This window comes from Notolepis coatsorum (genome assembly GCF_963971535.1).
Source record: "Notolepis coatsorum genome assembly, chromosome: 15".
Lineage (NCBI taxonomy): Eukaryota > Metazoa > Chordata > Actinopteri > Aulopiformes > Paralepididae > Notolepis > Notolepis coatsorum.
In genome coordinates, this window is record NC_140179.1 from 53,414,803 (window position 1) to 53,440,241 (window position 25,439).

The window sequence follows — 25,439 nt, forward strand, 5'->3', positions numbered from 1 at the left end:
AGACGTCTCACTTTGCTGGTGTCGTGTCACACTGAATGAAACAGCACAGAGCGAAACAGAGGAGAGATACTGTATGAGCACAATAAAAGCAATATGTCCAAGCACCTGCAGTAGGGGATTACACTGCTGTGTGCATCAATCATCAAAAGGAAGAATTGCGTCTGACACACTGATACCGATACAGTATATTCGATCAGTATATCCGTGTATTTGGTATTACCTCACCAAGCGTAGCATCTGTGACATAGCCAGGGCCAGGGGAGGTCTAAATAAACAAAGGAATGCACAGGGGATTGAAAGGAATCCCAAGACGGCTTGTGATTTTCACTGCTACTGTGACATTACAGTTACAGACATTAGAGCAACTCACACCTGGTTACTGTGACATTAGAGCTGGCTGTGAAGCTGGTTTAGCCCTAGCAATGTTTAGCAACTCACACGTTGTTACTGTGACATTAGAGCAACTCACACCTTTCTTACTGTGACATTAGAGCTGGCTGTGAAGCTGGTTTAGCCCTAGCAATGTTTAGCAACTCACACGTTGTTACTGTGACATTAGAGCAACTCACACCTTTCTTACTGTGACATTAGAGCTGGCTGTGAAGCTGTTTAGCCCTAGCAATGTTTAGCAACTCACACGTTGTTACTGTGACATTAGAGCAACTCACACCTTTCTTACTGTGACATTAGAGCTAGCTGTGTTGAAGGCAGAGGTTCTGTGTAGGATTGTTAGTAACTGTCTAACTGCATATATAACTGTTTCCACTAGAGGGTGCTCTAGGCGGAGACACTCAGGAACACCACCAGGTGGCGAGTATAAATAGAGGTGTCTCCTCCCACTTCTTTCTCTTTCCCCCAGTCTCTCAGTGAGAGAAGACCTGTAGTGTTACTGCTCTGCCATGTGAATAATAAACCACGCCAGTTAAGGCTCAAGATAGAAACCATGCCTCTTGACCACATTATTGTCGCCCTATAGCCGAGTTCTGTTAACAAGCTGTGAAGCTGGTTTAGCCCTTGCAATGTTTAGCAACTCACACGTTGTTACTGTGACATTACAGCTAGCAACATTTAGCAACTCACACCTCTTGGAGCTTCCACTATGAGATAACCTAGTAACTCTAGGTCCTAATGACAACGCCTTAGTTGTCTGCATCCTAAAGTTTATACTTCAGTAAGTACTATTTATGAGGCTTTGGAACGGTATGGAACATCATACCTGACTACACTGTATTATGTTTTCAGATTACAGTGTTTGTAGTTTTGTGGCTATTACTACTACATGCTGGAGTATACTCTATTACTGCATACTATTGCTAGTAGGCAATACACTCTTAAAAATGTTGTGTTAAGAACCAGTACATTGAAAATTGTGTTTTTCAATCTTGTTGCATTGTTTAACAGAAATTATGTCAATGTAAAGTTACCCACAATGTTACAGCTGTGAGTATTGTGGAAATATGACTGACTACTGTCAGTAGGATATCAACTAGCTAGTCCACAAACAAGTAGTGAAACGAATTAGCTACAATTCAGTTAATTTTAGTGGTTCAAAAACATCTATAGCATCTGTGACAATTTATGTATCCCCTGCTAGCACAGGTTAGCCTAAATTAATCTCCCATAGCAAACGATCACACTGGGCTCATGAATTAGTTTACATTTGAAATATTCATGTATTATGATACTAACTGGACATCTCCTTCCAGTGAACAGAAGGCCACGCCCCCCTCTACATACTGAGATGTGGCTGTGCTCAGAGAGGGTGGAACACTAGTTTGGGTGAATACTATTTTCTTATTGGCCAGCAGGTGTGCGTTAAAACCGCTTAATGCACACGTAGTTTGGCTCAAGTTTAATCACTGTTCTAAATTCATCCATTACCCAACCTGTAACCATAGCAACATTAAAGAGCACAGCTGTCAACTTTTACTTGTTATCTACTGTGGCGAAGCACAGCTGACTTGATAAACTAACGACCGGGAAGTCAAAGTGCAAAACTTTCACTTTTATTTTATATAGTTGGCAAATGACCAATGGTATAAGTGGAATAATCAACAAGAAGGTGTGCGTTAAATGCAGTGGTGGAAGAAGTACACAGTACCTTTACTTAAGTAAAATTAGAAATACCCAGATAAATAAGTACTCTGGTCAATGTAAAAGTCCTCCATTTAAATTATACTTAAGTAAAAGTAGAGAAGTATTTGCTCTTGAATGTAAAAGTAAAAGTATGCATTCTACATGATGTTTACGTATTCCAGTGCTTGGGGGCATTCACCCTCTAACCATTGACCTCTAAAGGTTATGTTAAAGTGGTATGTGGTCCAGTTATGCTGCTCTGATTACGACAGACTTCAAATGTGAAAGTAGATAATCTTCATACATTTTTGCCATGTTTTCTATGCTAAATGTTTTTCTTCAAAGTAACTAGTAACTGATGGGTTCAGATAAATGTAGTGGAGTAAAAAGTACAATATTTCCTTTAAAATGTAGTGGAGTAAAAGTATAATGTTCCCTAAAATTAAAATACTCACGTAAAGTACAAGTAGCTAAACATTTTACTACAGTACTAGAGTAAAGTTACTTTCCAGCATTGGTTTTAAAGGACTACTTCTGTATTTTTAAACCCGAACCCTATTTCTCCGTCATGTGGGGTCACTGTTTATCCATTCCACTATTTGCGGCCAGGGGCGTGTTTTCTGATTTTACAAAAGAAGTTGCGAAGGGGAAATAAATCTATAATCCCACATGACGAAAAAATAGGGTCTAGGTAAAAAAAATATTGCAACATCCTTTAGGGCACTGGTTCTCAATCTTTTTACACCAAGTACCACTTGAGAGCGTAGCTGGCTCACTAAGTACCACCATATGACCGACGTTAAAATACAGTCTAACTCTATTCAGCTATGCACAGTTCACGCAGGAGGAAAATCTATTCCTAATAACATTATTTATTGTTAACTTTTGTCAGACACAGCCACAATGTACGAAAGGGGTACTAGAACTAGCAAACTCTTCCACACAATTCTCATACAATGCAAGGGGCATTGAGAACTAACATTCTCACATAGCAAGTGAGAAAATTAAGAACAACTGTATTTCAGCAAATGTACTTCATTCAAACACTCTCTCTGAATGAACACTCTCCATCACTCTCTCCCTCTCTCTCACACACTCTCTCTCCCTCTCTCTCTCTCTCTCTCTCTCTCTCTCTCTCTCTCTCACACACACTCTCTCTCCCTCTCTCTCTCACACACACATGCACAAAGTGTAACAGGCGAGGGATAATACAGTTCAAACAAATAAATAAGTGTCTCTTTCTCTGTCTGTCTGTCAGATTCTCTCCCTCTCTCCCCCACTGTGTCTCTCTCTCCCTCTCTCTTTCTCTCTCCCTCTATCTCCTTCCCTTTCGCTCCCTTTCTCTCCTTCTCTTTCTCTCTCCCTCTCTCGCCTTCCCTTTCTCTCTCCCTCTCTCTCTTGACCCTTCTCTCTCCGCCTCATTCTGTCTCTCACACACACACACACACACACACACACACACACACACACACACACACACACACACACACACACACACACACACACACACACACACACACACACACACACACACGTTTTGCGCGGGCTGATCCATAGTGGGCAAGTGCCTGCCCTGTGGTCAACCGCGGTGGCAATCAAACTAAAATATTTAATTGTTTGCAGGTAATTTGCGGCCGGGTTAGTTAAAATAAAAATGTAATTAGCATAATATTGCAGATATCCTGCATCAAATCCTGACTCTTTCCCGAGGGATCTTCTTCCAATCAAATAAAGTTTAATCCGACAGCAGTAACAGCATAATGATGAATGAATAGTGATGTGGATGTAAATAAACAAAACACTTGTAGTCCATTTTAGAAGAGGCCGAAGGCTTTGAGAAACGAGTGTTCGGTCACTCGGTATAGTGTGTGGCTACTTACCAGCTTTCGCTATGCGGAGGCTGGCAGCCTGGCACGATACGAGGCTTCCTGTGATTTGGCTGTGGTTGTACAGCAGGATTGAATCGTGGACTTGCGCTTATTCAGTGCATCACGTTTTCTTGTGAAGAAATCTTCTGGTTAAAAAAATATTCTCCTCCACTATTCTCTATAGAATATCTCCCGTTTTGAGCAACTTTTGCGACATCCCTAGGCTAGTCACTAGCTTGCTTGTAACGTTAGCTAATCGTGCATGCGCCACAGGTACTAGTGTCCGTCAGAAACAACATCAGACTCAAACAAACGTTTATTTTGTTTCTAAATCTAAAAACAACCAAATAAATGTACAACTTATTTTAAACCCCAATTTCAATTATCTCAAACTTATTTTCATTCGTTGTAGTATTAGTATTTTGATTTTATTAAAAAAATTTAAGATTTATTTTTTAGCGTTTATCGCTTTATTCTACTGGGCAGTCCAGTAGAGAGAGAGAGAGAGAGAGGTGAAACTGGAGACAGAGTGGGGGGAAGACATTCGACAAATAACGACGGGTTCGCCACTGGGGCGCCCCAGTATTTTGATTTTAAAGTTGGTTTTATTTAATTTTTGAAAAACATTGAGATTCCAGAGATCCCTCCGAGTACCACCAGCAGGGGGCTCAAGTACCACTAGTGGTACGCGTACCACAGGTTGAGAACCACTGCTTTAGGGCACGTCACAGTGACACACCTACCTGTTGATCATCCCTCACATAGCAAATCAAATGATACGTCTGAAGCCAAAATAATTAAAACTCCTGACATTAGCGCTCCACGATAAGATTCTTCTGACCGAATGAACATCATTGTATTGATTGATTGATTGAATAGTTTATTGATTTAAATTAATAACACATATACAATTTAACAGGTATACATATCAGCCCACTATTTACCAATAGGATTAAAAAACAATAAAGCCATCATAGGCTTGTTTCCATTGCAGCCCTTCATCATTGGTGTCCGTGGAGTCATGTACTGGTGTGTGGACGTGGGTGTTTGTAGTGTCTGTGTGTCAGGATGTGTCGTATAGAAAACCATGATCAGAGTCTGCAGATATGCATAGTGAGCCCGCCACGCCAGGAAGGGGGAGGGGGGGACGGGACGACAACGACATAATGCAGACAACTTAGTAGTATTCCATTTTACAAACAACAAAATAACAAAAGGAAAGACACATAATATAATCCCTTTGTTATCTACTCCCAGCTTCTGCTACTTATGTTCTGCTTCTGCTTCTGTACTGGTTCTTTAATAAGTACAACACAGGATGTGTTCCGGAGATAGAAGGCCATATCGCCCAGCCCTACTTACATATTATTTTGCCTGTATATATCCACACTGTACTCACTGTACATTTATCTATATCTGTATAGATATCCATTTCAGTTAACTCACTGGCTAGTGGCTAGTATGGTTTACTACCATAGTATATTTATACTTGTACCACTGTATATAGTAATACTGTGCATATTTTCTTCGGATCTTTGTCATATATACTCCACAAATACACATGTTATACTGTGATGCACTTTACTACTGTGCACTCTGGTTAAGTACAAGCATTATGTTTTACTCCATGCCTGTACTTGTGCAATGACAATACATTTAATCTAATCTAATCTAATCTAATCTAATCTAATCTAATATATTCTAATTTAATCTAATCTAATATATTCTAATTTAATCTGATCTAATCTATATGGCTCATCCCTAAGTAACTGATACATTTACAGACATGATTAAAAAGCAGTAGACTACTGTACAAATACCACGTACTGTTGTATAGTATCACTAGCATCCATTTGACACAATGTATGTTGCTAAATGTTGAACGGTCACAGCTATTTCAAGAGGGCAGTGTTCATGGAGTTGGAGAGTGTGAGAATAATATACAAAGGGACTGTCTATGTTGAAGCGCTGCTGAGGGCTACTGGGTCCAAATAGGGGATTTGGGTTCCACATCAAAAGACACACATTTAGAATCTTTATTTATGTTCACATAAAGACAATGTTTAAAGGACACAAATATTATCAGTGCACTTGTACATTGTGGGTTATTCTGATACATTCGTGCCCAAATTGACAATGGCAACCAAAGTTACACACACACATGGATGATGAACCTGACAATCAACAGTAACAGGGCAGACAGAGAGAGACAACAAAAGAGAGAGAGAGAGACAGAGGGAGAGAGACAGAGAGAGAAACGGGTGAGAGAGACACACACAGAAAGAGAGATATAGAGGAGAGAGAGATGAGAGAGATGAGAGAGAGGAGAGAGAGAGAGAGAGAGAGAGAGAGAGAGAGAGAGCAAGATAAGAGAGAGAGAGAGAAGACAGGTAATGAGTTAAGACCGATCAGAGAGAGAAACCTGAAACCATGTCTCAATGGGTCATTATTGTTCATGAATTATTCATTTCTTTATTCTCATTAACTGTATGATATTTTGCAGTATAGAAAAACATTGGATCAGCTAGAAACATTTGTTGGCATTTTTAAGTAATTTATATGTTACAGTATGTATAAGTAACGTATAAGTATGCTTAGAACTATGAATACAACCAATGAAATGCAGCTTTGCATATTTCCCAGAGGCACACACCTAATATCCAGTTTGCTTGACATAAGTAGCTGAAAAAACCCTTGGGAATCGGCCAGTGATGTCTCAACTAAGAGATTGGCTAAAGAAAATAATAATTGACCTGTATTTCAAGCAGACTTATCAATGCCAGGAAACATTTCAATCTGATCCAATGTATATTTATTCCAAAATATCCTACAGTCTCCATGATAGAGTATAGGATGTTTTGAACCAGAGGGATGGGGGGCGGTCTATTGGGACAGTTTTCCAATATGTATCTGTTAATCTTTACAACCCTACAATATGGCGATCTGAATCAGGAGAAGCAGCTTGCAACTTCACTGACGTAATCGACAACCAAAACAACCCCGGAAGCGGCCAATCCATGCCCCCATGCTGACAATGCGCTTTTCGTGTGTGAGTAGATTAGCTGTTAATGTTTGTCTGTTCATCACAAATGATGTAATGACCAAACAAGTTAGATGCTGCTACTGTTGACACTAATAGCATGCAATGGGAATTTTCCATGACACGGGGTGAGCCACAAACCTAATAGACCTACTGCACAGTAGGAGCTGACTTACTGGTGAAACTACTGTTGTAGTAGGTTCTAAAAGCATAGCGTGTATAACGTTTGGTTAGTAGCTTCTGTCTGATTGTGTTGGTACTGAGTGTAGTAGGGTTAGTAGCTTCTGTCTAATTGTGTAGGTACTGAGGGTAGTAGGGTTAGTAGCTTCTGTCTGATTGTGTAGGTACTGAGGGTAGTAGGGTTAGTAGCTTCTGTCTGATTGTGTAGGTACTGAGGGTAGTAGGGTTAGTAGCTTCTGTCTGATTGTGTAGGTACTGAGGGTAGTAGGGTTAGTAGCTTCTGTCTGATTGTGTAGGTACTGAGGGTAGTAGGGTTAGTAGCTTCTGTCTGATTGTGTCTGTACTGAGGGTAGTAGGGTTAGTAGCTTCTGTCTGATTGTGTAGATACTGAGAACTTTTCAGACACAGCCCATGTGTGCATTGTGTTTACCTTAGTAAATGGCTATACAAAAGTATATATAAAATAATAATAACTTGTAATAATCTAATGAGGCTGCTGCTAGCACTGCCTATCTCCTATTAATAAAGTATCTATCTAGCGATCTGTCTGATGGGAGTTGGTGGTGGTGGTCAGTGGTGCACTGTCTGCCTGTCTGTCTGTCTGTCTGTCTGAGGGGAGTTGGTGGTGGTTAACATACACATGAATCATGATGGTCCTGGGGCCCTTGAGCTGACCAGAGGGAGACTCAAGCTGACCAGAGGGGCCCTTGAGCTGACCAGAGGGGTACTTGGTGTTGGTGAACGGCTGCTTCTGGCTGGATGCTCTTAATGGTTGTCAGTCAGTCAGGAACCAGTTGTAGCCACCTGTCAGCCCAGTCTGACCTGTCCTTCAAGGAGAGGAGGAGGAGGAGGAGGAGGAGGAGGAGGAGGAGGAGGAGTGAGGGGGTGAAGAGGGAGGAGAAGTGAGGGGTGGAAGGGGGGAGAGGATGGGGAGGGGGAGAAGAGATGAGACAAGTGGGGAGAGGAACGGGGGAGGAGAGGAGAGAAGAGATAGGGGAGAGGAGAGTGGGGGAAGGAGAGGAGAGAAGAGATAGGGGAGAGGAGAGTGGGGGAAGGAGAGGAGAGAAGATATAGGGGAGAGGAGAGTGGGGGAAGGAGAGGAGAGGAGATAGAGGAGAGGAAGGGGAGAGTAGAGGAGCTGGCCCTGCCGCTAGCTGTTTACTTAAACACAAGCTCTCTCTCTCTCTTTCTTTTTCTTTTGGACAATTACAACTCTTTGTTGAAATGGAGATACACGCACGCACACACATACACACACACGCACACGCGCACACACACACACACACACACACACACACACACACACACACACACACACACACACACACACACACACACACACACACACACACACACACACACCACACACACACACACACACACACACACACACACACACACACACACACACACACACAGCACACCACACACTACTATCCGGGCGCCATAACAGGATGTTTTTTAGAGAACCTGACACTGCTGAAGGATGTTTGCTATGGGAGGGGCGTAACTAGGCAACATGTTGAATAAGAGGATTAATAAGACAAAATGTTTTTTGGGTCCCTGACATTATGACGTTGGGATCCACAATCCCTGGTGGTAATGATTAGAGTTAGGCTAAGGATAGGATAATGGTTAGGGTTAGGCTAAGGTTAGGTAATGATTAGGGTTAGGCTACGGTTAGGGTAATGATTAGGGTTAGGCTAAGGTTACGGTAATGATTAGGGTTAGGCTAAGTTTAGGGTAATGATTAGGGTTAGGCTAAGGTTAGGGTAATGATTAGGGTTAGGCTACGGTTAGGGTAATGATTAGGGTTAGGCTAAGGTTAGGGTAATGATTAGGGTTAGGCTAAGGTTAGGGTAATGATTAGGGTTAGGCTACGGTTAGGGTAATGATTAGGGTTAGGCTAAGGTTAGGGTAATGATTAGGGTTAGGCTAAGGTTAGGGTAATGATTAGGCCTACTGCCTAGGCATGCCGTCGTTATGGTTAAGGGTATGGTAATGACTTATAGTGTGTTTGTTTTGATCATGTGGGTTAACCAACTTGGTCGTTTTCTCAGAGCTGGGAGTGGCCATGAACAGGAGCCCATCCTCACTCATACTGTGTCACACACACACACACACACACACACACACACACACACACACACACACACACACACACACACACACACACACACACACAGGTAAAGGGCGTGCCTCCTTACCTCACACAAACACAATGCAGTGTGTAAGGAGAGTGAGTATTGTAACAGATATGCTCTGTCAGTCTGAAAGAGACTTGAGAGAGAGAGAGAGAAGAGAGAGAGAGAGAGAGAAAGAGAGAGAGAGAGAGAGAGAGGAGAGAGAGAGAGAGAGAGAGAGAGAGAGAGAGAGAGAGAGAGAGAGAGAGAGAGAGAGAGGAGAGAGAGAGAGAGAGAGAGAGAGAGAGAGAGAGAGAGAGAGAGAGAGAGAGAGAGAGAGAGAGAGAGAGCGAGAGAGAGAGAGAGACAGCGTGTCCAGTCATTGTGGAATGTATGTGTGTAATGAACAGCTGGGTGTTCAGGCAGAGATCAGGTAGTTTGACTTGTGTTTTCCTATTTCTAATATGTTCCTCCATTTTGGCTTTAAATGGTGCTATTCAGCTGCTTACTGTCTATTGTATTGTTGTTATTGAGCCTGTAGTTACCTCCAGCCTGCGCTGCGTGTTTGTCTGGCTCGGGTTCACGCGTGAAGATGTGTTTCTCTGTAACGAACCTGTTTGTTTTCACGGAGGTGGACTCTCTTCTCTTCTGTTCATTTGGATTGTCTTTGAATGACTTATGCGCATGCTTATCTATATCTATCTATCTATCTATCTATCTATCTATCTATCTATCTATCTATCTATCTATCTATCTATCTATCTATCTATCTATCTATCTGTCTGTCTGTCTGTCTGTCTGTCTGTCTGTCTGTCTGTCTGTCTGTCTGTCTGTCTGTCTGTCTGTCTGTCTGTCTCTATCTTTATCTCTATCAAGATTCAAGAGTTTTATTTGTCACATACATGTAGTGCAATGAAGGTGGCCATGCCCGCTTTGATTGTGCAAAAAATACAAATAATAAAAATAGAATAGGACATGATAAAAAGTTATATGAATAAAATACAATACAATGCTAAGCTTAAGAATAAAGGTAATGAGTACTATATACAATAATATACAAATATACAGTTATGTTTTTAAAGTGACCTTTTTTGTAGTGTGTTTGTGTGGGGTGTGTGAGAGAGTGCAAGTGATGATGTGTGTGTGTGTGTGTGTGTGTGTGTGTGTGTGTGTGTGTGTGTGTGTGTGTGTGTGTGTGTGTGTGTGTGTGTGTGTGTGTGTGGTGTGTGTGTGTGTGTTGTGTGTGTGTGTGTGTGTGTGTGTGTGTGTGTGTGTGTGTGTGTGTGTGTGTGTGTGTGTGCGTGCGTGCGTGCGTGTGTGTTCATGTGTGCTTGTGTGTGGAGAGATTAGTGTTCAGTGTTCTGATGGCCTGGGGGAAGAAGCTGAATCAGAGTCTCTCTGTTCTTGCTGCATGAATGCGGAGGCGCTTGCCTGACCGCAGCAGCTTGAACAGGCTGTTGTTGGGGTGGTGAGGGTCCTTCACTATTCTGCAGGCTCTGGATCTGCACCTCCTGGTGTACAAGTCCTGCAGGGGTGGTAGTGCAATACCCGTAGTGTGCAGTGCAGTTGCAAACAAGGCAGTGATGTTCCAGTCAGGATGCTCTCCACAGCCCCAGAGTAGGACTAGAGTATCTTCCCCGATACTCTGTACTTCCTTAACCCTTTCCAGTGCCACGGACGACCTTACTCGTTTTATTAGCCCCCCCCCACTGAGTGCCGACGACGACAAATATCGTTTTATTGTTTTATTAGCGATCTGAAATCATATTTCATCAACCGAGTCTCCCGTTGGTGCACCAGCTCCTACAGGAGCTCAGAATGGAAAAAAGCACCCCCTATCGTCTATCCCTGTGTAACTGCAGGTCAGTCGCTTAGACATCTGAGAACATCTGATTTGAGGTAAGGAATCTATTTGACCAGTCTTGGGATAATCAGAGTTGTATTCGCTGAGATCTCAGCGTTTGCCCTATGTGTGATGTGTCTGTGTGTGCGCGATCGCTGATGAGGAAATAAGATAATACATTTTTCAGCTTGCGTCCATAGCGTGCATACGTACACATATACTATCGATAATCTAGCGTTTATTTGAAAACGATTCATAAATAGGCCGAAAAATTACAACGTTTTTGTGTATTCTAGAATATTCCAGTAAATATCTTTTATCATGGAATCTTTATATTTTTCTTGAAAAACAAGGGCTTTTCAAAATGCTATAAAACGAAAATGAACCGATAAAAAAACAATCCGCTTCGACAATGTTGACTGCAAATGAGTCATTGATAAAGCGAACGGGCAGATTAGACACATAGCCATAATTTAAAACATAGATTAGGCGTTTTTAAGCTAACATTGAAGTGGATGGTGGCATTCAACGGGTAAATCAAGGTTAAGCAAGGGCTCTGAAAGTGTTAATGGTCTCAGGTGATAGAGGCGCTGCTTTGCCTTTTTTGCCACAGTGTCTGTGTGTGTTGTCCATGTCAGGTCCTCTGTGATGTGGACTCCCAGGTACTTAAAAACAACTCACCCTGTCCACGATAGTCCCATTAATCCACAGTGGCTTGTGTGTCCCCTGCTGTATTCTCCTAAAATCCACAATCAGCTCCTTGGTCTTACCAATGTTCAGGAGTAGGCTGTTATCCCGACACCAGCGTGCCAGGACATCAACCTCCTCCCGGTAGGCCTTCTCGTCGCTGTTAGAGATCAGCCCCACCACCACGCGTCGTCCGCAAACTTCACTATGGAGTTGGAGCTGAACCTGGCCACACAGTCATGTGTGTATAGTGAGTACAGCAGGGGGCTGAGGACACAGCCCTGGGGGGACCCGATGCTCAGGGTGATGGAGTTGGAGGTGTGTCCACCCACCCTGACCACCTGGGGCCTGTCAGTCAGAACGTCCAGGATCCAGGCGCTCAGGGCAGAGTTCAGACCCAGATCAATCAACTTGTCAGCCAGTCTGGTGGGGATTATGGTGTTGAAAGCTGAACTATAGTCAATGAACAGCAATCTCACATAGCCCCCCCTCTGACTGTAAGGGTGATAAAGGGTGTTGTGCAGTACCTGGGAGACCACGTTGCCGGTGGACCTGTTTGTCCTGTATGCAAACTGCAAAGGGTCCATGGTACTAGGGAGGGAGGCACAGATGTAATCCTTGACCAATCTCTCAAAGCATTTCAGGATGTAGGCCTGTTTCAAAACTAAACCAACTGAGGGGTGTAGGTGTGAAAACAGAAGAAAAGGAAAACAAGAATAAAAAAACACCCTCTCTCTCTCTCTCTCTCTCTCTCTCTCTCTCTCTCTCTCTCTCTCTCTCTCTCTCTCTCTCTCTCTCTCTCTCTCTCTCTCTCTCTCTCTCTCTCTCTCTCTCTCTCTCTCTCTCTCTCTCTCACCCTCTCTAAGCCCTGTCTTTCTCTCTCATCCTCTGTGTCCCCAGGGGAGTCGAGCCAGGAGCTGGGGCCTCCTCCGTCGGTGGATGAGGCAGCCAACACATTGATGACTCGTCTGGGCTTCCTCCTGGGAGACAAAGGGAGTGAGGGGCCGGCTGGAGCCCAGTACAGCATGGAGGAACCCGACGAGCGACAGGTACCAGCACCACCAGAGACAGTCTAATGAGGAGACAGCACTGTGGCAGGTTTAACCAGAGACAGTCTAATGAGGAGACAGCACTGTGGTAGTTTAACCAGAGACAGTCTAATGAGGAGACAGCACTGTGGCAGTTTAACCAGAGACAGTCTAATGAGGAGACAGCACTGTGGCAGTTTAACCAGAGACAGTCTAATGAGGAGGCAGAGCACTGTGGCAGTTTAACCAGAGACAGTCTAATGAGGAGGCAGAGCACTGTGGCAGTTTAACCAGAGACAGTCTAATGAGGAGGCAGAGCACTGTGGCAGTTTAACCAGAGACAGTCTAATGAGGAGACAGCACTGTGGCAGTTTAACCAGAGACAGTCTAATGAGGAGACAGCACTGTGGCAGTTTAACCAGAGACAGTCTAATGAGGAGACAGCACTGTGGCTGTTTAACCAGAGACAGTCTAATGAGGAGACAGCACTGTGGCAGTTTAACCAGAGACAGTCTAATGAGGAGACAGCACTGTGGCAGTTTAACCAGAGACAGTCTAATGAGGAGACAGCACTGTGGCAGTTTAACCAGAGACAGTCTAATGAGGAGGCAGAGCACTGTGGCAGTTTAACCAGAGACAGTCTAATGAGGAGACAACACTGTGGCAGTTTAACTAGAGACAGTCTAATGAGGAGACAGAGCACTGTGGTAGTTTAACCAGAGACAGTCTAATGAGGAGACAGCACTGTGGCTGTTTAACCAGAGACAGTCTAATGAGGAGGCAGAGCACTGTGGTAGTTTAACCAGAGACAGTCTAATGAGGAGACAGCACTGTGGCTGTTTAACCAGAGACAGTCTAATGAGGAGGCAGAGCACTGTGGCAGTTTAACCAGAGACAGTCTAATGAGGAGACAGCACTGTGGCAGTTTAACCAGAGACAGTCTAATGAGGAGACAGCACTGTGGCAGTTTAACCAGAGACAGTCTAATGAGGAGACAGAACACTGTGGCAGTTTAACCAGAGACAGTCTAATGAGGAGACAGCACTGTGGCTGTTTAACCAGAGACAGTCTAATGAGGAGACAGCACTGTGGCAGTTTAACCAGAGACAGTCTATATAATGAGGAGACAGAGCACTGTGGTCGTTTAACCAGAGACAGTCTATATAATGAGACAGAACACTGTGGCAGTTTAACCAGAGACAGTCTTTATAATGAGGAGACAGAACACTGTGGCAGTTTAACCAGAGACAGTCTTTATAATGAGACAGAGCACTGTGGCAGTTTAACCAGAGACAGTCTATATAATGAGACAGAGCACTGTGGCAGTTTAACCAGAGACAGTCTATATAATGAGGAGACAGAGCACTGTGGCAGTTTAACCAGAAACAGTCTATATAATGAGACAGATCACTGTGGCAGTTTAACCAGAGACAGTCTGAGGAGACAGAGCACTGTGGCAGTTTAACCAGAGACAGTCTATATAATCAGATGGACAAACATTATGTGCAAGGCATCTATAGACCACTGCACTTCCACGTTACATTGAGCTCATGGAGGAGAGAGCGGGGGGAGAAAATTAATGAATGTGGATGAGAGCCTTGACATTAGGTGGTTGTAGCTACGGCTGTGGGGGTGCTGGAGACGTGAGACAATATACTTTTATACGTCTGAGTCTCCTGAACACGGTGCGACCGGTCCCAAATCGATCTGCACTTTCTCGGCCAAGCTATAGTCGCTTTTTCACACCTACTCCCGAACTACGCATGCGCAGATTGATGAACCTAGACTCCGTGGGCCATCTGTGCATGCGTAGTTCGGGAGTAGGTGGGGAAAAGCGACTATAGCTTGGCAGAGAAAGTGCCGATCGACTTGGAATTGGTCTCTCCGGTCTCTCTAGCTTTGACAACATTAGCTTGGCTAACGTAGTTTGTTAACGTTGTGTAACGTTAGCTTAGCTAACTCACCTTGCTATGTTGATAAGAGCATGGCTTAACGTACGTCGCTAACGCTAACATCGGTAGAGTTAATGCCACTGACATTAATGTCACTACCTAGCTAACGTGTTAACTTGTGGTTCGCTGTATGCACATAGCAACGTGAGCTGTGATTGGTCTACCTTTTTGGGGACAGACGGACAGCTTTTTTTTTTTTTTTATAAATACATAATTCATTCTGGGGTTTTGCCTTTCTGGGTGAAGCCTGTGGAACAGAAGCCAGGACACTGTACTGTATTCCTGCCTATGAGTGCACTTCTGAATTTTTACCTTGAAAAATACTTATTGCGATTTGTTATATTCAAATCACAAACTTTTCTTGAAGAGTCTATCAACTGTTTTAGCTTTTCAGCAACTTGTAAGGATATGATACTCAGTGCTCTCTCCTGCCACAGCCTCTGTTTAGCTGGAGGTATTGCCGGGCATTTTGTCTCCTTTCATGTTCAAAGTAATTATTAGGTAGCAGAGAGAATACTAGTGAAAGACAGTTTATTTCAGATATTGATTGAAGAAGTGTGTTTTTAGTTGATGGTGTAAAATTGGGCAGGTTTCGGTTGTCCTGACTGTGGTGGGAAGTTCATTCCACCATTGTGGAGCGAGGACTGAGAATAGCCAGCTTCTCTTTGATAACCCCCCCCCCCCGGAGCCAGGATTGGAGTGGGTCTGAGGAGGCCAGAAGATGCAGAGTGGAGGGGTCTTGAGGGTGTATAGTTAGAGATCATTGGGTGGGGGTAGGTGGGAGCCGGTAAACCAGCTAGCAGTGCATTGCAGTAGTCGAGACGAGACATGACTGTTTATTGCACGAGGTGTTGGGTGGCTTCTTTTGTCAGGAAGGGGCAGATCCTTCTGACGTTACTCAGGAAGAATTAGGAAGAAAGCTTTCAATCGTCTGTAGTGTGGTAGTGAATTGGTTAACCTCTTAAGCATCAGGCAAAAATGGGGCTATTATTTTTAACACAATGAAGTAAACGTTTTGCATACTCATTAATCTTTTACTGGTTTCCAGATGCCTGTTTTTAAGTTCCAGCTGAGAGGTAGGAGCTGGAAAAAAGAATGGTTCCATAGCCTGAAGTCTTACAGTATGTAGTACAGGTCCAAAGTTGATAAAAATCCCATGGAAAATGAATGTTTTACAAAGGTTTTTGTAATGTGTGTACCAGTAACATTTTTGCATGATTATCCAAAATGGCCATCCACTCCCATTCATTCAGAGGCTCTTGTCAAAACTATGGGCTTCTTCATCTTCTTGTGTCACCTTCCCCCACTGTCAGCGTTCGTCTGGGATCAGCGGTGACACAACCGGACATGGTCACTCGTCAGAACGGCTTGTCAAATGACACTCGACAGATTTTTCATCTTGTAACTCGAAAATGGAATCACACAATAGGTTGAGTGTGGTGACGATCGAAAGGCGTCAAATTCAACTTTCCAACAATGTATTGGATCATTGGCGAAAACGCAGCCCGGAGCCGACAGACGAGAGAAAAGTGCCGTGACGTGCGGGGCCATCCGATGCTCAAGAGTATAACAGTAGGTTATGAATATAACCGTGTTCTATGAGTATAGTGACGCTCAGCGTCTACTACACATATTCTCACTCCAATGCTGTGCACTGAATAAAAACTCACAAAATGTACCTTTACATACCAACATCCGTCTGGCCACACCCCCCGCTACCTATATAAGCAGGGGTGTGGCCACACACTCATCTCCTTCTCAATCTTTCACCACAAGGCAAGATCAAGGGCTGCAGTGGCGTCTAGACGCTGAGCGTCACTATACTCATAGAACACGGTTATATTCATAACCTACTGTTCTATGTCGTATAAGCTTCCGCTCAGCGTCTACTGCACAACGGGAGCTGAGCGGGAGCTGATGCTCGACAAATGTACCCCACTGAGGCCCCCCACAACCATCAGAACCGGGGAGGACCGAGCCCCCCGACCCTCCCTAATGGAGGGATACCCTCCCTATTGGAGGACGGGAGGGAGACGGATCCGACCGTGCGAAGAGGAACTCGAGCAACTCAACGCACAGGGTGAGCAGACCGTGGCTTGACCCCACGACTACGCACACGCACAACCCGCATGCCACCAGGGAACGAACGGAAGGAACAAACCTCGTTACTGCCCCCAAAATCACGGGGTCAAGAGCAAAGCTCAACCCCGTGGCAAGGCCGTAGCAGCGGAGCGCGAAGGAAGACCCAGACCCAGAAGGGACTGGATCCCCCCGGAAAAAGGGGGCCGGAGAGGCCAATGACGCCACAGCATCAAGACCTCACCAGGCGGTCACTAGTGACACCGCCCCCCACATCGCCAGCGTATTCGGACAGGGACCATCCAAGAGCAGGCCCTTCTCCCCACTAGCACGCCGCCTGGCTCACTGACCCTGGCATACTCAGGCAGTCAGCATGGCTGTAACTCGAAGCACTCAAGAGGCTACACTACAGCGGGAGCAGGCAGCGCACCGGGGAGATGACCTCCAGAAGAGGCCGATCCCTCAATCCAGGCAGCAGGCACTTGACCTGAGCCTGGAGCACTGCGGACGAGACAGGCGCCAAAGGGGTCAACTGAAAACAGCACCCCGGCGGAAGGGGCGTATGCTGGTATTGTTGAGCACCATGTCAAAGCCTCCACCAAAAAAATCCCAGACGCTCTAGAGGGGCCGAGGCAGAGAAGGCTGACACGATTGGCAGACGTCATGAACGTGCAAGGGCACACTCAACCGGGTAACCCGGGAGTTGACTCCGCTCCAACACACCAGGGAATCAACCAACCTCTTGGTTCAACATGCGGTGGTTGTTCCTATAACCCCTCAGGAAAAAACTCCAAAACACACCTGCGGGTATACACTGGCTATACCGCAGTACAAGTGTTTTAGTTTTCAAAAAGGGGTTATCCCAGGCCTACGGGTCGACGAAAACAACTTCGGACCGGGCCCGGCGGACCGGGACGTACACAGGGATGCCAGAGGAGTACTATAAAAACCACCTCAACAGCCCCCTCTCAGCCATGCGTAAGCGGGAGAAGAGAGGGGCGAAAAGAATGGAGAACGAACATCTCCATAATATCAAACCCTGTGACACCCGGGCCGACCCGGCATTTTTCCCCCTGAAAAAAGCACAAGTCCCTCAGGGTACCAGAACAGCAGATCTGCGTCCCCGGCGGACAACGGGTTAACTGACCTGGACCAGCGTGACCAGAACCAGTCCCGTGCCCTAATCACGCCGACATCCCCAACTCTAGGAGGGGGGGTAGGTACGCGTGTCGATCTAAAACATTATAGAGGACGCCACCCAGACGGTCCCGTTCGTACCGTGCTCAGTGGCCCACCCCAAGGGCGTGAGACCCCTCTACCTATGCTTTGATCTATTCCGTTAACATCCCCCAGATATGAACGAGAATTAGTCGAGACAACCTAGTAAACTGGCGCTTGGAAGAGACAAACTCCATCCCAGTTGCCCCATAAAAACGCTGTTTTAATGATGAGCAACCATGGCGCACAAGCCTCATGCGTGATTCCTATCAGAAACACCCAGGGCCAGCACTATGTACACGTCGAGACCCAAAACACATCAATGGATAGTCTAACAAGACACCAGATACCTTTCCTCCAAGCCGCCTGGGGGAACGACAAGAAGCTGCTTTTTTTATTTAAAATTTTTTCAGAAAAAATAATACGGACATGGGTCCCATGCGACGCGGCTGAGGGAAAACACCACCCCGTCAACCACACTTCATAAGAGGGGACAGTGAGCGACGTACCCCTATGACGGGGGGAAACCCATGACTCAACAGACCTGTAAGGCGAGGAGTCAGGGAAACCCTAAACAATACCCCGTCCACCTACTCCAAAAAGGAGAGGACGGGGAACCCCCAGAGAGACTTCCCACGTGAGCTGTATAGATTGAAAAGACATATTGCAAAATTGAGCTATGTAACAATTGGGTTAGGACTCTCCGAGGAGGAGCTCTGAACTCCCAGAGGAGAAGACCCCAAACACCAGAGGAGGAGGCTCTGACCCAATACACACACTACCAGTAGGGAGCAGCGCAGAAGAACCACGTCTCTACTGCGTTGCATCACCCACCAAGCTCAATAATTGAATTGAATTGAATCAAATACACATACAACAGAGCAGAACTCCTTTTCGAAGTTCTACTCACCTTGACAATCTGAGGAGGAGGCTCTGAAACTCTGAGGAGGCTCCCTCTTTTCTTTTATTACTGGGAGGGAGGGTCCGAACTCACAGAAGGCTCTTCTCCCTGAAGAAGAGCTCTGAGGAGGAGGCTCTGAAAACTCCCTGAAACAGAACCATAACATGGAACCTGAACAACTCACGGAAGCCTTACCAATAGAAACGCGCCCAGTGATGTACTCTATGGCGGGGGAATTTCCGTGGTGCACACGCCAAATCTTTCAGGGCGTGGGACCAGGAAACTCCCCCCCCCCCCCCCCTACCCTGTAACGTGCCGAACCAGCAACGTGACAGGAAGCCCGAAGGACAGGGGGTTTTAACCCCTGCCCAAACAGAAAAAGGGGGAGGAAGGATTTACCAGTTCATCCCTTTACGACCCCTCACCCCTGATACGATGTAATGACAAATTAGAGCCATGACACCAGTCATAGCATGCTACATGAAGCGTTTAACAGCTTCACATAGCTCATGTGCGAAACTGCTATCTGATTTTTACTAAGGAAAAACACAAAACAGGGAGGGCCCCTTTAAGAGCCCCGGTACCAGACTTACACATGTGCTTCTGTGGGCCAAAACCTAACCCAGTTGTGGATCTCAACGACACACACAAGTTGACACAAACCTTCATCACAACAAAAAAGGGGCAAAAGTACACTCTTAGTACAGAGGAACGCCGTTTTTCATAACGAGAGAGACATAAGTCCCTGATTACGTATTGGCCACAGGCCTTGCTAAGCACATATGACAGTGACCAAACAACCTTTTCCCTAGGAAAAAAATCGTTTTCTCAAGCAGAAGCACAACCCCAGCAGTTTAAGCTGAGGGCTACATCGTATCCCCACAAACATAGTGACACAATATATTGTAAACAAAACATGTTTGAGAGGAGGGGGGGAAGCCCCAGGGAAAAAAACGGGGGGGTCACCCCTCCCTACCTTACCCTTGATACGACCAGGTTGAACAGGTACCCCTGTTAATATGTGAACACGCTGTTCATTGTCATCACAGGCTGAGAGAATTTATTCCTCAATCACATGTCACTAAGCACGACAGTTAATTAACCCACTTAGTTGTGAGTTCAACCACTGTTATGGTTTGTAACCGACCCCAATCGCACAACACAAGACAGGTATGAGAGTAAGCCAAAACAGGGCAAATCTTTAGGCGGAACAGTCCCTTTATGGGAGAACACAAAAAACACTAGAGTCAAGGAAAACTGGAAAATGCGGCACTGTGCCTTTAAGAGGCGAACAGGCTAAGGGACTAGGGCTAAAGGACAGGGCCAGGGCTAAATGTCAAGGACCAGGACCAGGGGCACTGGAGAGGGGAACAGGGGAGAACACAAAAACACTAGAGTCAAGGAAATAAGGAAAATGCGGCACTGTGCCTTTAAGAGGCGAACAGGCTAAGGGACTAGGGCTAAGGGACAGGGCCAGGGCTACATGTCAAGGACCAGGACCAGGGGCACTGGAGAGGGGAACAGGGGAGAACACAAAACACTAGAGTCAAGGAAAACTGGAAAATGCGGCACTGTGCCTTTAAGAGGCGAACAGGCTAAGGGACTAGGGCTAAAGGACAGGGCCAGGGCTAAATGTCAAGGACTAGGACCAGGGGCACTGGAGAGGGGAACAGGGGAGAACACAAAACACTAGAGTCAAGGAAATAAGGAAAATGCGGCACTGTGCCTTTAAGAGGCGAACAGGCTAAGGGACAGGGATAAGTGTCAGGGACAAAGGCTAAGGGCCAGGGCTACGGGCCAGGGCTGCTTACAGGGATGAGGACAGGGTTCCGACGGCGGAGGCCTGGCAAGGGGACAGGGGCCCGACGGCGGGGGCCGGGCACGGAGACAGGGGCCCGACAGCGGAGGCCAAGCACGGAGGCAGGGGCCCGACGGCGGAGGCCTGTCACGGGGACAGGGGCCCGACGGCGGAGGCCTGGTACGGAGACAGGGGCCCGACAGCGGGGGCCGGGCACGGAGACAGGGGCCCGACGGCGGAGGCCTGTCACGGGGACAGGGGCCCGACAGCGGAGGCCGGGGGGAAGAGACGCCATCCTCCCGTGGAAATAGGGAGCGATGACGCGCCGGCTTGACGTCTGGAGTGGGAACACTGGCAACCTCCCGTAGAGAATTAGAGAGCGAAGGCGGTGTCCCACTCCAGGCACGGAGATCCTCTTCCTCCTCCTCGGGGGGGGGGCACGGAGACTTGACTTGACTTGACTTGAGACAGGGGCCCGACAGCGGAGGCCGGGGGGAAGAGGCGCCATCCTCCCGTGGAAATAGGGAGCGATGACGCGCCGGCTTGACGTCTGGAGTGCGAACACTGGCAACCTCCCGTAGAGAATTAGAGAGCGAAAGCGGTGTCCCACTCCAGGCACGGAGATCCTCTTCCTCCTCCTCGGGGGGGCCGGGCACGGAGACTTGACTTGACTTGACTTGAGACAGGGGCCCGACAGCGGAGGCCGGGGGGAAGAGGCGCCATCCTCCCGTGGAAATAGGGAGCGATGACGCGCCGGCTTGACGTCTGGAGTGGGAACACTGGCAACCTCCCGTAGAGAATTAGAGAGCGAAGGCGGTGTCCCACTCCAGGCACGGAGATCCTCTTCCTCCTCCTCGGGGGGGCCGGGCAACGCAGAACAAAGGGGTCCCAGGGGACCGGGGCGAAGAGATGCCATCCTCCCGTGGAAAATAGGGAGCGATGACGCGCCGGCTTGACGTCTGGAGTGGGAACACTGGAAAACCTCCCGTAGAGAATTAGAGAGCGAAGACGGTGTCCCACTCCAGGCAAACGGCGACAGGTGGTGATGGCTGGCACGTCGTCTCACGCCGGAGACGCGGCATGTGATGGTAACGTACAGGATGGTAACGTACAGAACTCCATGAACACAGAGTGAACACAGATACAGAACGACCCGACCAGGACTGGAAGGGAGGTCCAGGTATATAAAGCCCTCTGGGGCGCTAATCATAAACTATGACAGCTGCGTGAAGGTAGTCCAAGGGTGGGGGCTGGTGAAGAGTAGAGGAGAGTAAATCATCGCAAGGGTGGGGGCTGGTGAGGGAAAGTAGACAGGGAAAAGTTCAGGGAACAGGCGAATCCTCACAACCACGTTACTAATGTTACATGAACACACATGTTCTCATCACAACTAAACCAGTTCATTCTTACACACGTAAAAAACAACGCAGATTTTCTAGGTAGAGAGAAGCTATACCAGTGACAAGACAATTCACACACAACACGCGTCGTATCCTCAATGTATTGCAGCAACACACGTTTTGGAAAACATCGTTATTACAAAACATTTAGAAGGGAAGGAAAGAAGAAGTGTCAAGTCCATTTCAGGACTTCCTACCTACACCCTGAGCGCAGGCTGAGAGGACTGCAAACACTGGTTAACGGGACAGCCGAAGTCGAACCCGGCGTCTCCTGCGTTGGTGACGAGGGCAAATGTCCGCTGCGCCACCCAGCCGCCGTTCTCCATGTTGACGAAGTCCTCGCTGGCAGGGCACCCGGTGTAGGGTCGACTAACATCCTCTGTCAATGATGACGTCGTAGTCAGAGTGTTAAGGCTTGTTATACTCACAGTAACGTTCAACAGTGTAGCATTAAGCTAACAGCCGCTCCCGACTGATAGCAACAAGCTAACGTTTCCTAGCCTAGTGAACACAACGGGCTAGCGCCGCAGATAACAGCTGACTGGCTAACAGTAGGCCACACACTAGCATGCAAGCTAAGCAGCTATCACCTGAACTGTACACAACGACATAACAAGCCACACTTCAGACAGGCCGCCACCTGAATCCCTCCTCATCCTAAGAGAGAAGAGAAAAAGAAATGTCAACACAGTTTTCAACGGTGATTTAATAGACATACGGCGGAGTCGGCATAATTCCCATACGGGCTGTAGCCGACTTGAGCATGGAACTACCGATAAAGAAGATCCAGACCCACATTTCCTCGTGCTTAGGGTGTAATCTCTCATTCATTTGAAAGATGGGGCCTTCACGGGACAGAGAAGCATCAGCTCGTCCAGAGAACCCCGGGTTTAAACCAGATCTCGGTCGCGGCCCACTAGTTTGACCATTATGGGCGTCAGACCAGGACCCTCCGTCCGTCGCCTAAGAGGCCGAGCAGAGAACCCCAATCTGGCGCCGGCCTTCGTAAAATTGTCAGCTAACCCCCATAGCATTAGCAGACAACTGGCGCTCGCATAGCAAAACATTACTCACCCAGCCCAGAAAACAACCAGTTTCTCACAACAGCCGGTGCCTCCTGCAGTCCAGCTGTATAACCGGAGGTTCAATACCTATCCAGCCGCAGCAAGGAGGACTGCAGGTGGGGAGTAGATCAGCGACGCGAGCCCCTATTACGAAAAAAACGGTGGAGGTCAGAATGATCATCATCTTCCAGACACCCCAGTGACGAAGACATTATCGCTGTATTTTCTCGAAAATAGTGAGAGAGAAAATAAAGATATAACGTCAACGTATCTCCTTGTTCTTCTGTTTTCCTTTCTTCAGCTAAATACTTTCTTTCCCACGTCAAGTGGTGGTATACAGGCACTCTCTTGTGGTGAAATTTGAGAAGGAGATGAGTGTGTGGCCACACCCCTGCTTATATAGGTAGCGGGGGGTGTGGCCAGACGGATGTTGGTATGGAAGATTATCACAGAGTGTATTCCGTGATAACACAGCCAATATTAACGAATACACCGAAACGGTGATTGACTATGTCTGTACTCAGGTAGAAGTAATAATCCCCACCACCAAAATTAATATCTACCCAAATCAAAAGCCCTGGGTAGACAAATCCGTCCGTGAGGCTCTGAAAGTGCGCACAACAGCATACAACACCGGGCTGGTGACAGGCAACATGGAAGAACACAAGATGGCAAGATACAACGTCAGGAGAGCAGTAATAGAGGCAAAACGGCGTTACAGGGATAAAGTTGAACTTCAGTTTGAACAGGCTGACTCTAGAGGCATGTGGCAGGGCCTCAGAACAATGACAGACTACAAAGGAACCCCCCTCAAACTGAACAGTGACATCTCCTTAGCAAATGATCTCAACTCCTTCTATGCGAGGTTTGAGGCTGTGAATAACAACACCAGCCTACAAACCACGGCAATGGGGGGGGGGGGGTCTGCTGATGGAGACTCAGTGTTCAGGGTAACAGAGCATGAGGTGAGACGGATCTTTAAAAAAGTGGATATCAGGAAGGCAGCAGGACCGGACGGCATCCCCGGCCGCGTCCTAAAAGTCTGTGCCGACCAACTGGCCCCGGTATTCACTGACATCTTCAACCTGTCCTTGGAACAGGCCGTCATCCCCACCTGTCTGAAGAAGTCCACCATCATCCCTGTACCCAAAAAATCTACGCCCGCTTGCCTCAACGACTACCGCCCTGTAGCCCTCACCTCCATAGCCATGAAGTGCTTTGAGAAGCTAGTGAAGGGCTACATCTGTTCCTCCCTCCCCATCAACCTGGACCCTCTGCAATTTGCATATCGCCCCAACAGGTCCACGGAGGACGCCATAGCCCATGTGCTGCACACAGCAGCATCACATCTGGACAAGAGGCAGGGGAACTATGTGAGAATGCTGTTCATCGACTACAGCTCAGCATTCAATACCATAGTCCCCTCCAAACTCATAGCCAAGCTCAGGGACCTGGGCTTGAACTATGACCTGTGCCAGTGGGTCCTGGACTTCCTGACGGGCAGACCCCAGGTGGTAAGAGCCGGCAACTGCACCTCCTCATCCATCACGCTCAACATAGGGGCCCCCCAGGGCTGTGTTCTGAGCCCCCTCCTCTACTCCCTGTACACACATGACTGCGTAGCACAGCGGAACAACAACACCATCATCAAATTTGCTGATGACACAGTAGTGGTGGGCCTGATCTCTGCCAACGACGAAAGGGCCTACCTGGAAGAGGTAGAGAACCTGTCACAGTGGTGTCAGGAGAACTGCCTCTCCCTGAACGTCAGCAAAACAAAAGAGATGATTGTGGACTTCAGGAGGTCGGGGGTCAAGGACTACAGCCCCCTCAGCATCGACGGGGCACCAGTTGAGAGAGTGAACAGTTTCAAGTACCTCGGAGCCCACATATCCGAGGACTTGACATGGACCACACACATTGACAGTGTTGTGAAGAAGGCACGACAACGCCTCTACTTCCTCAGGCGCCTAAGGAAGTTCCAAGTCAGTCAGAAGATCCTTAGGAACTTCTACTCATGTACAATAGAGAGCATCCTGACCGGCAACATCACCTCCTGGTTTGGGAATAGCACTGCACAAGACCGTAGCAGACTACAAAGAGTGACACGTTCAGCCGAACGCACAATTAGAGGGGGGCTTCCCACCCTCCAGAACATTTACAACAAGCGGTGCAAGGGGAA

At 47.0% G+C, this 25,439-nt stretch overlaps 1 protein-coding gene across 1 annotated transcript in view; it reads left to right on the forward strand.

Annotated features, from left to right (window-relative positions):
• The window catches only part of LOC311242055 (protein TANC2-like), a gene marked incomplete at its 3' end in the record, with an annotated part of 454,715 nt that overhangs the window by 400,596 nt on the left and 28,680 nt on the right, over positions 1-25,439 (forward strand). The window contains exon 6 of the mRNA XM_084331008.1: positions 12,718-12,866. Coding sequence (XP_084187134.1) covers positions 12,718-12,866 — 149 coding nt within the window. The remainder of the gene's footprint in view (positions 1-12,717; positions 12,867-25,439) is intronic.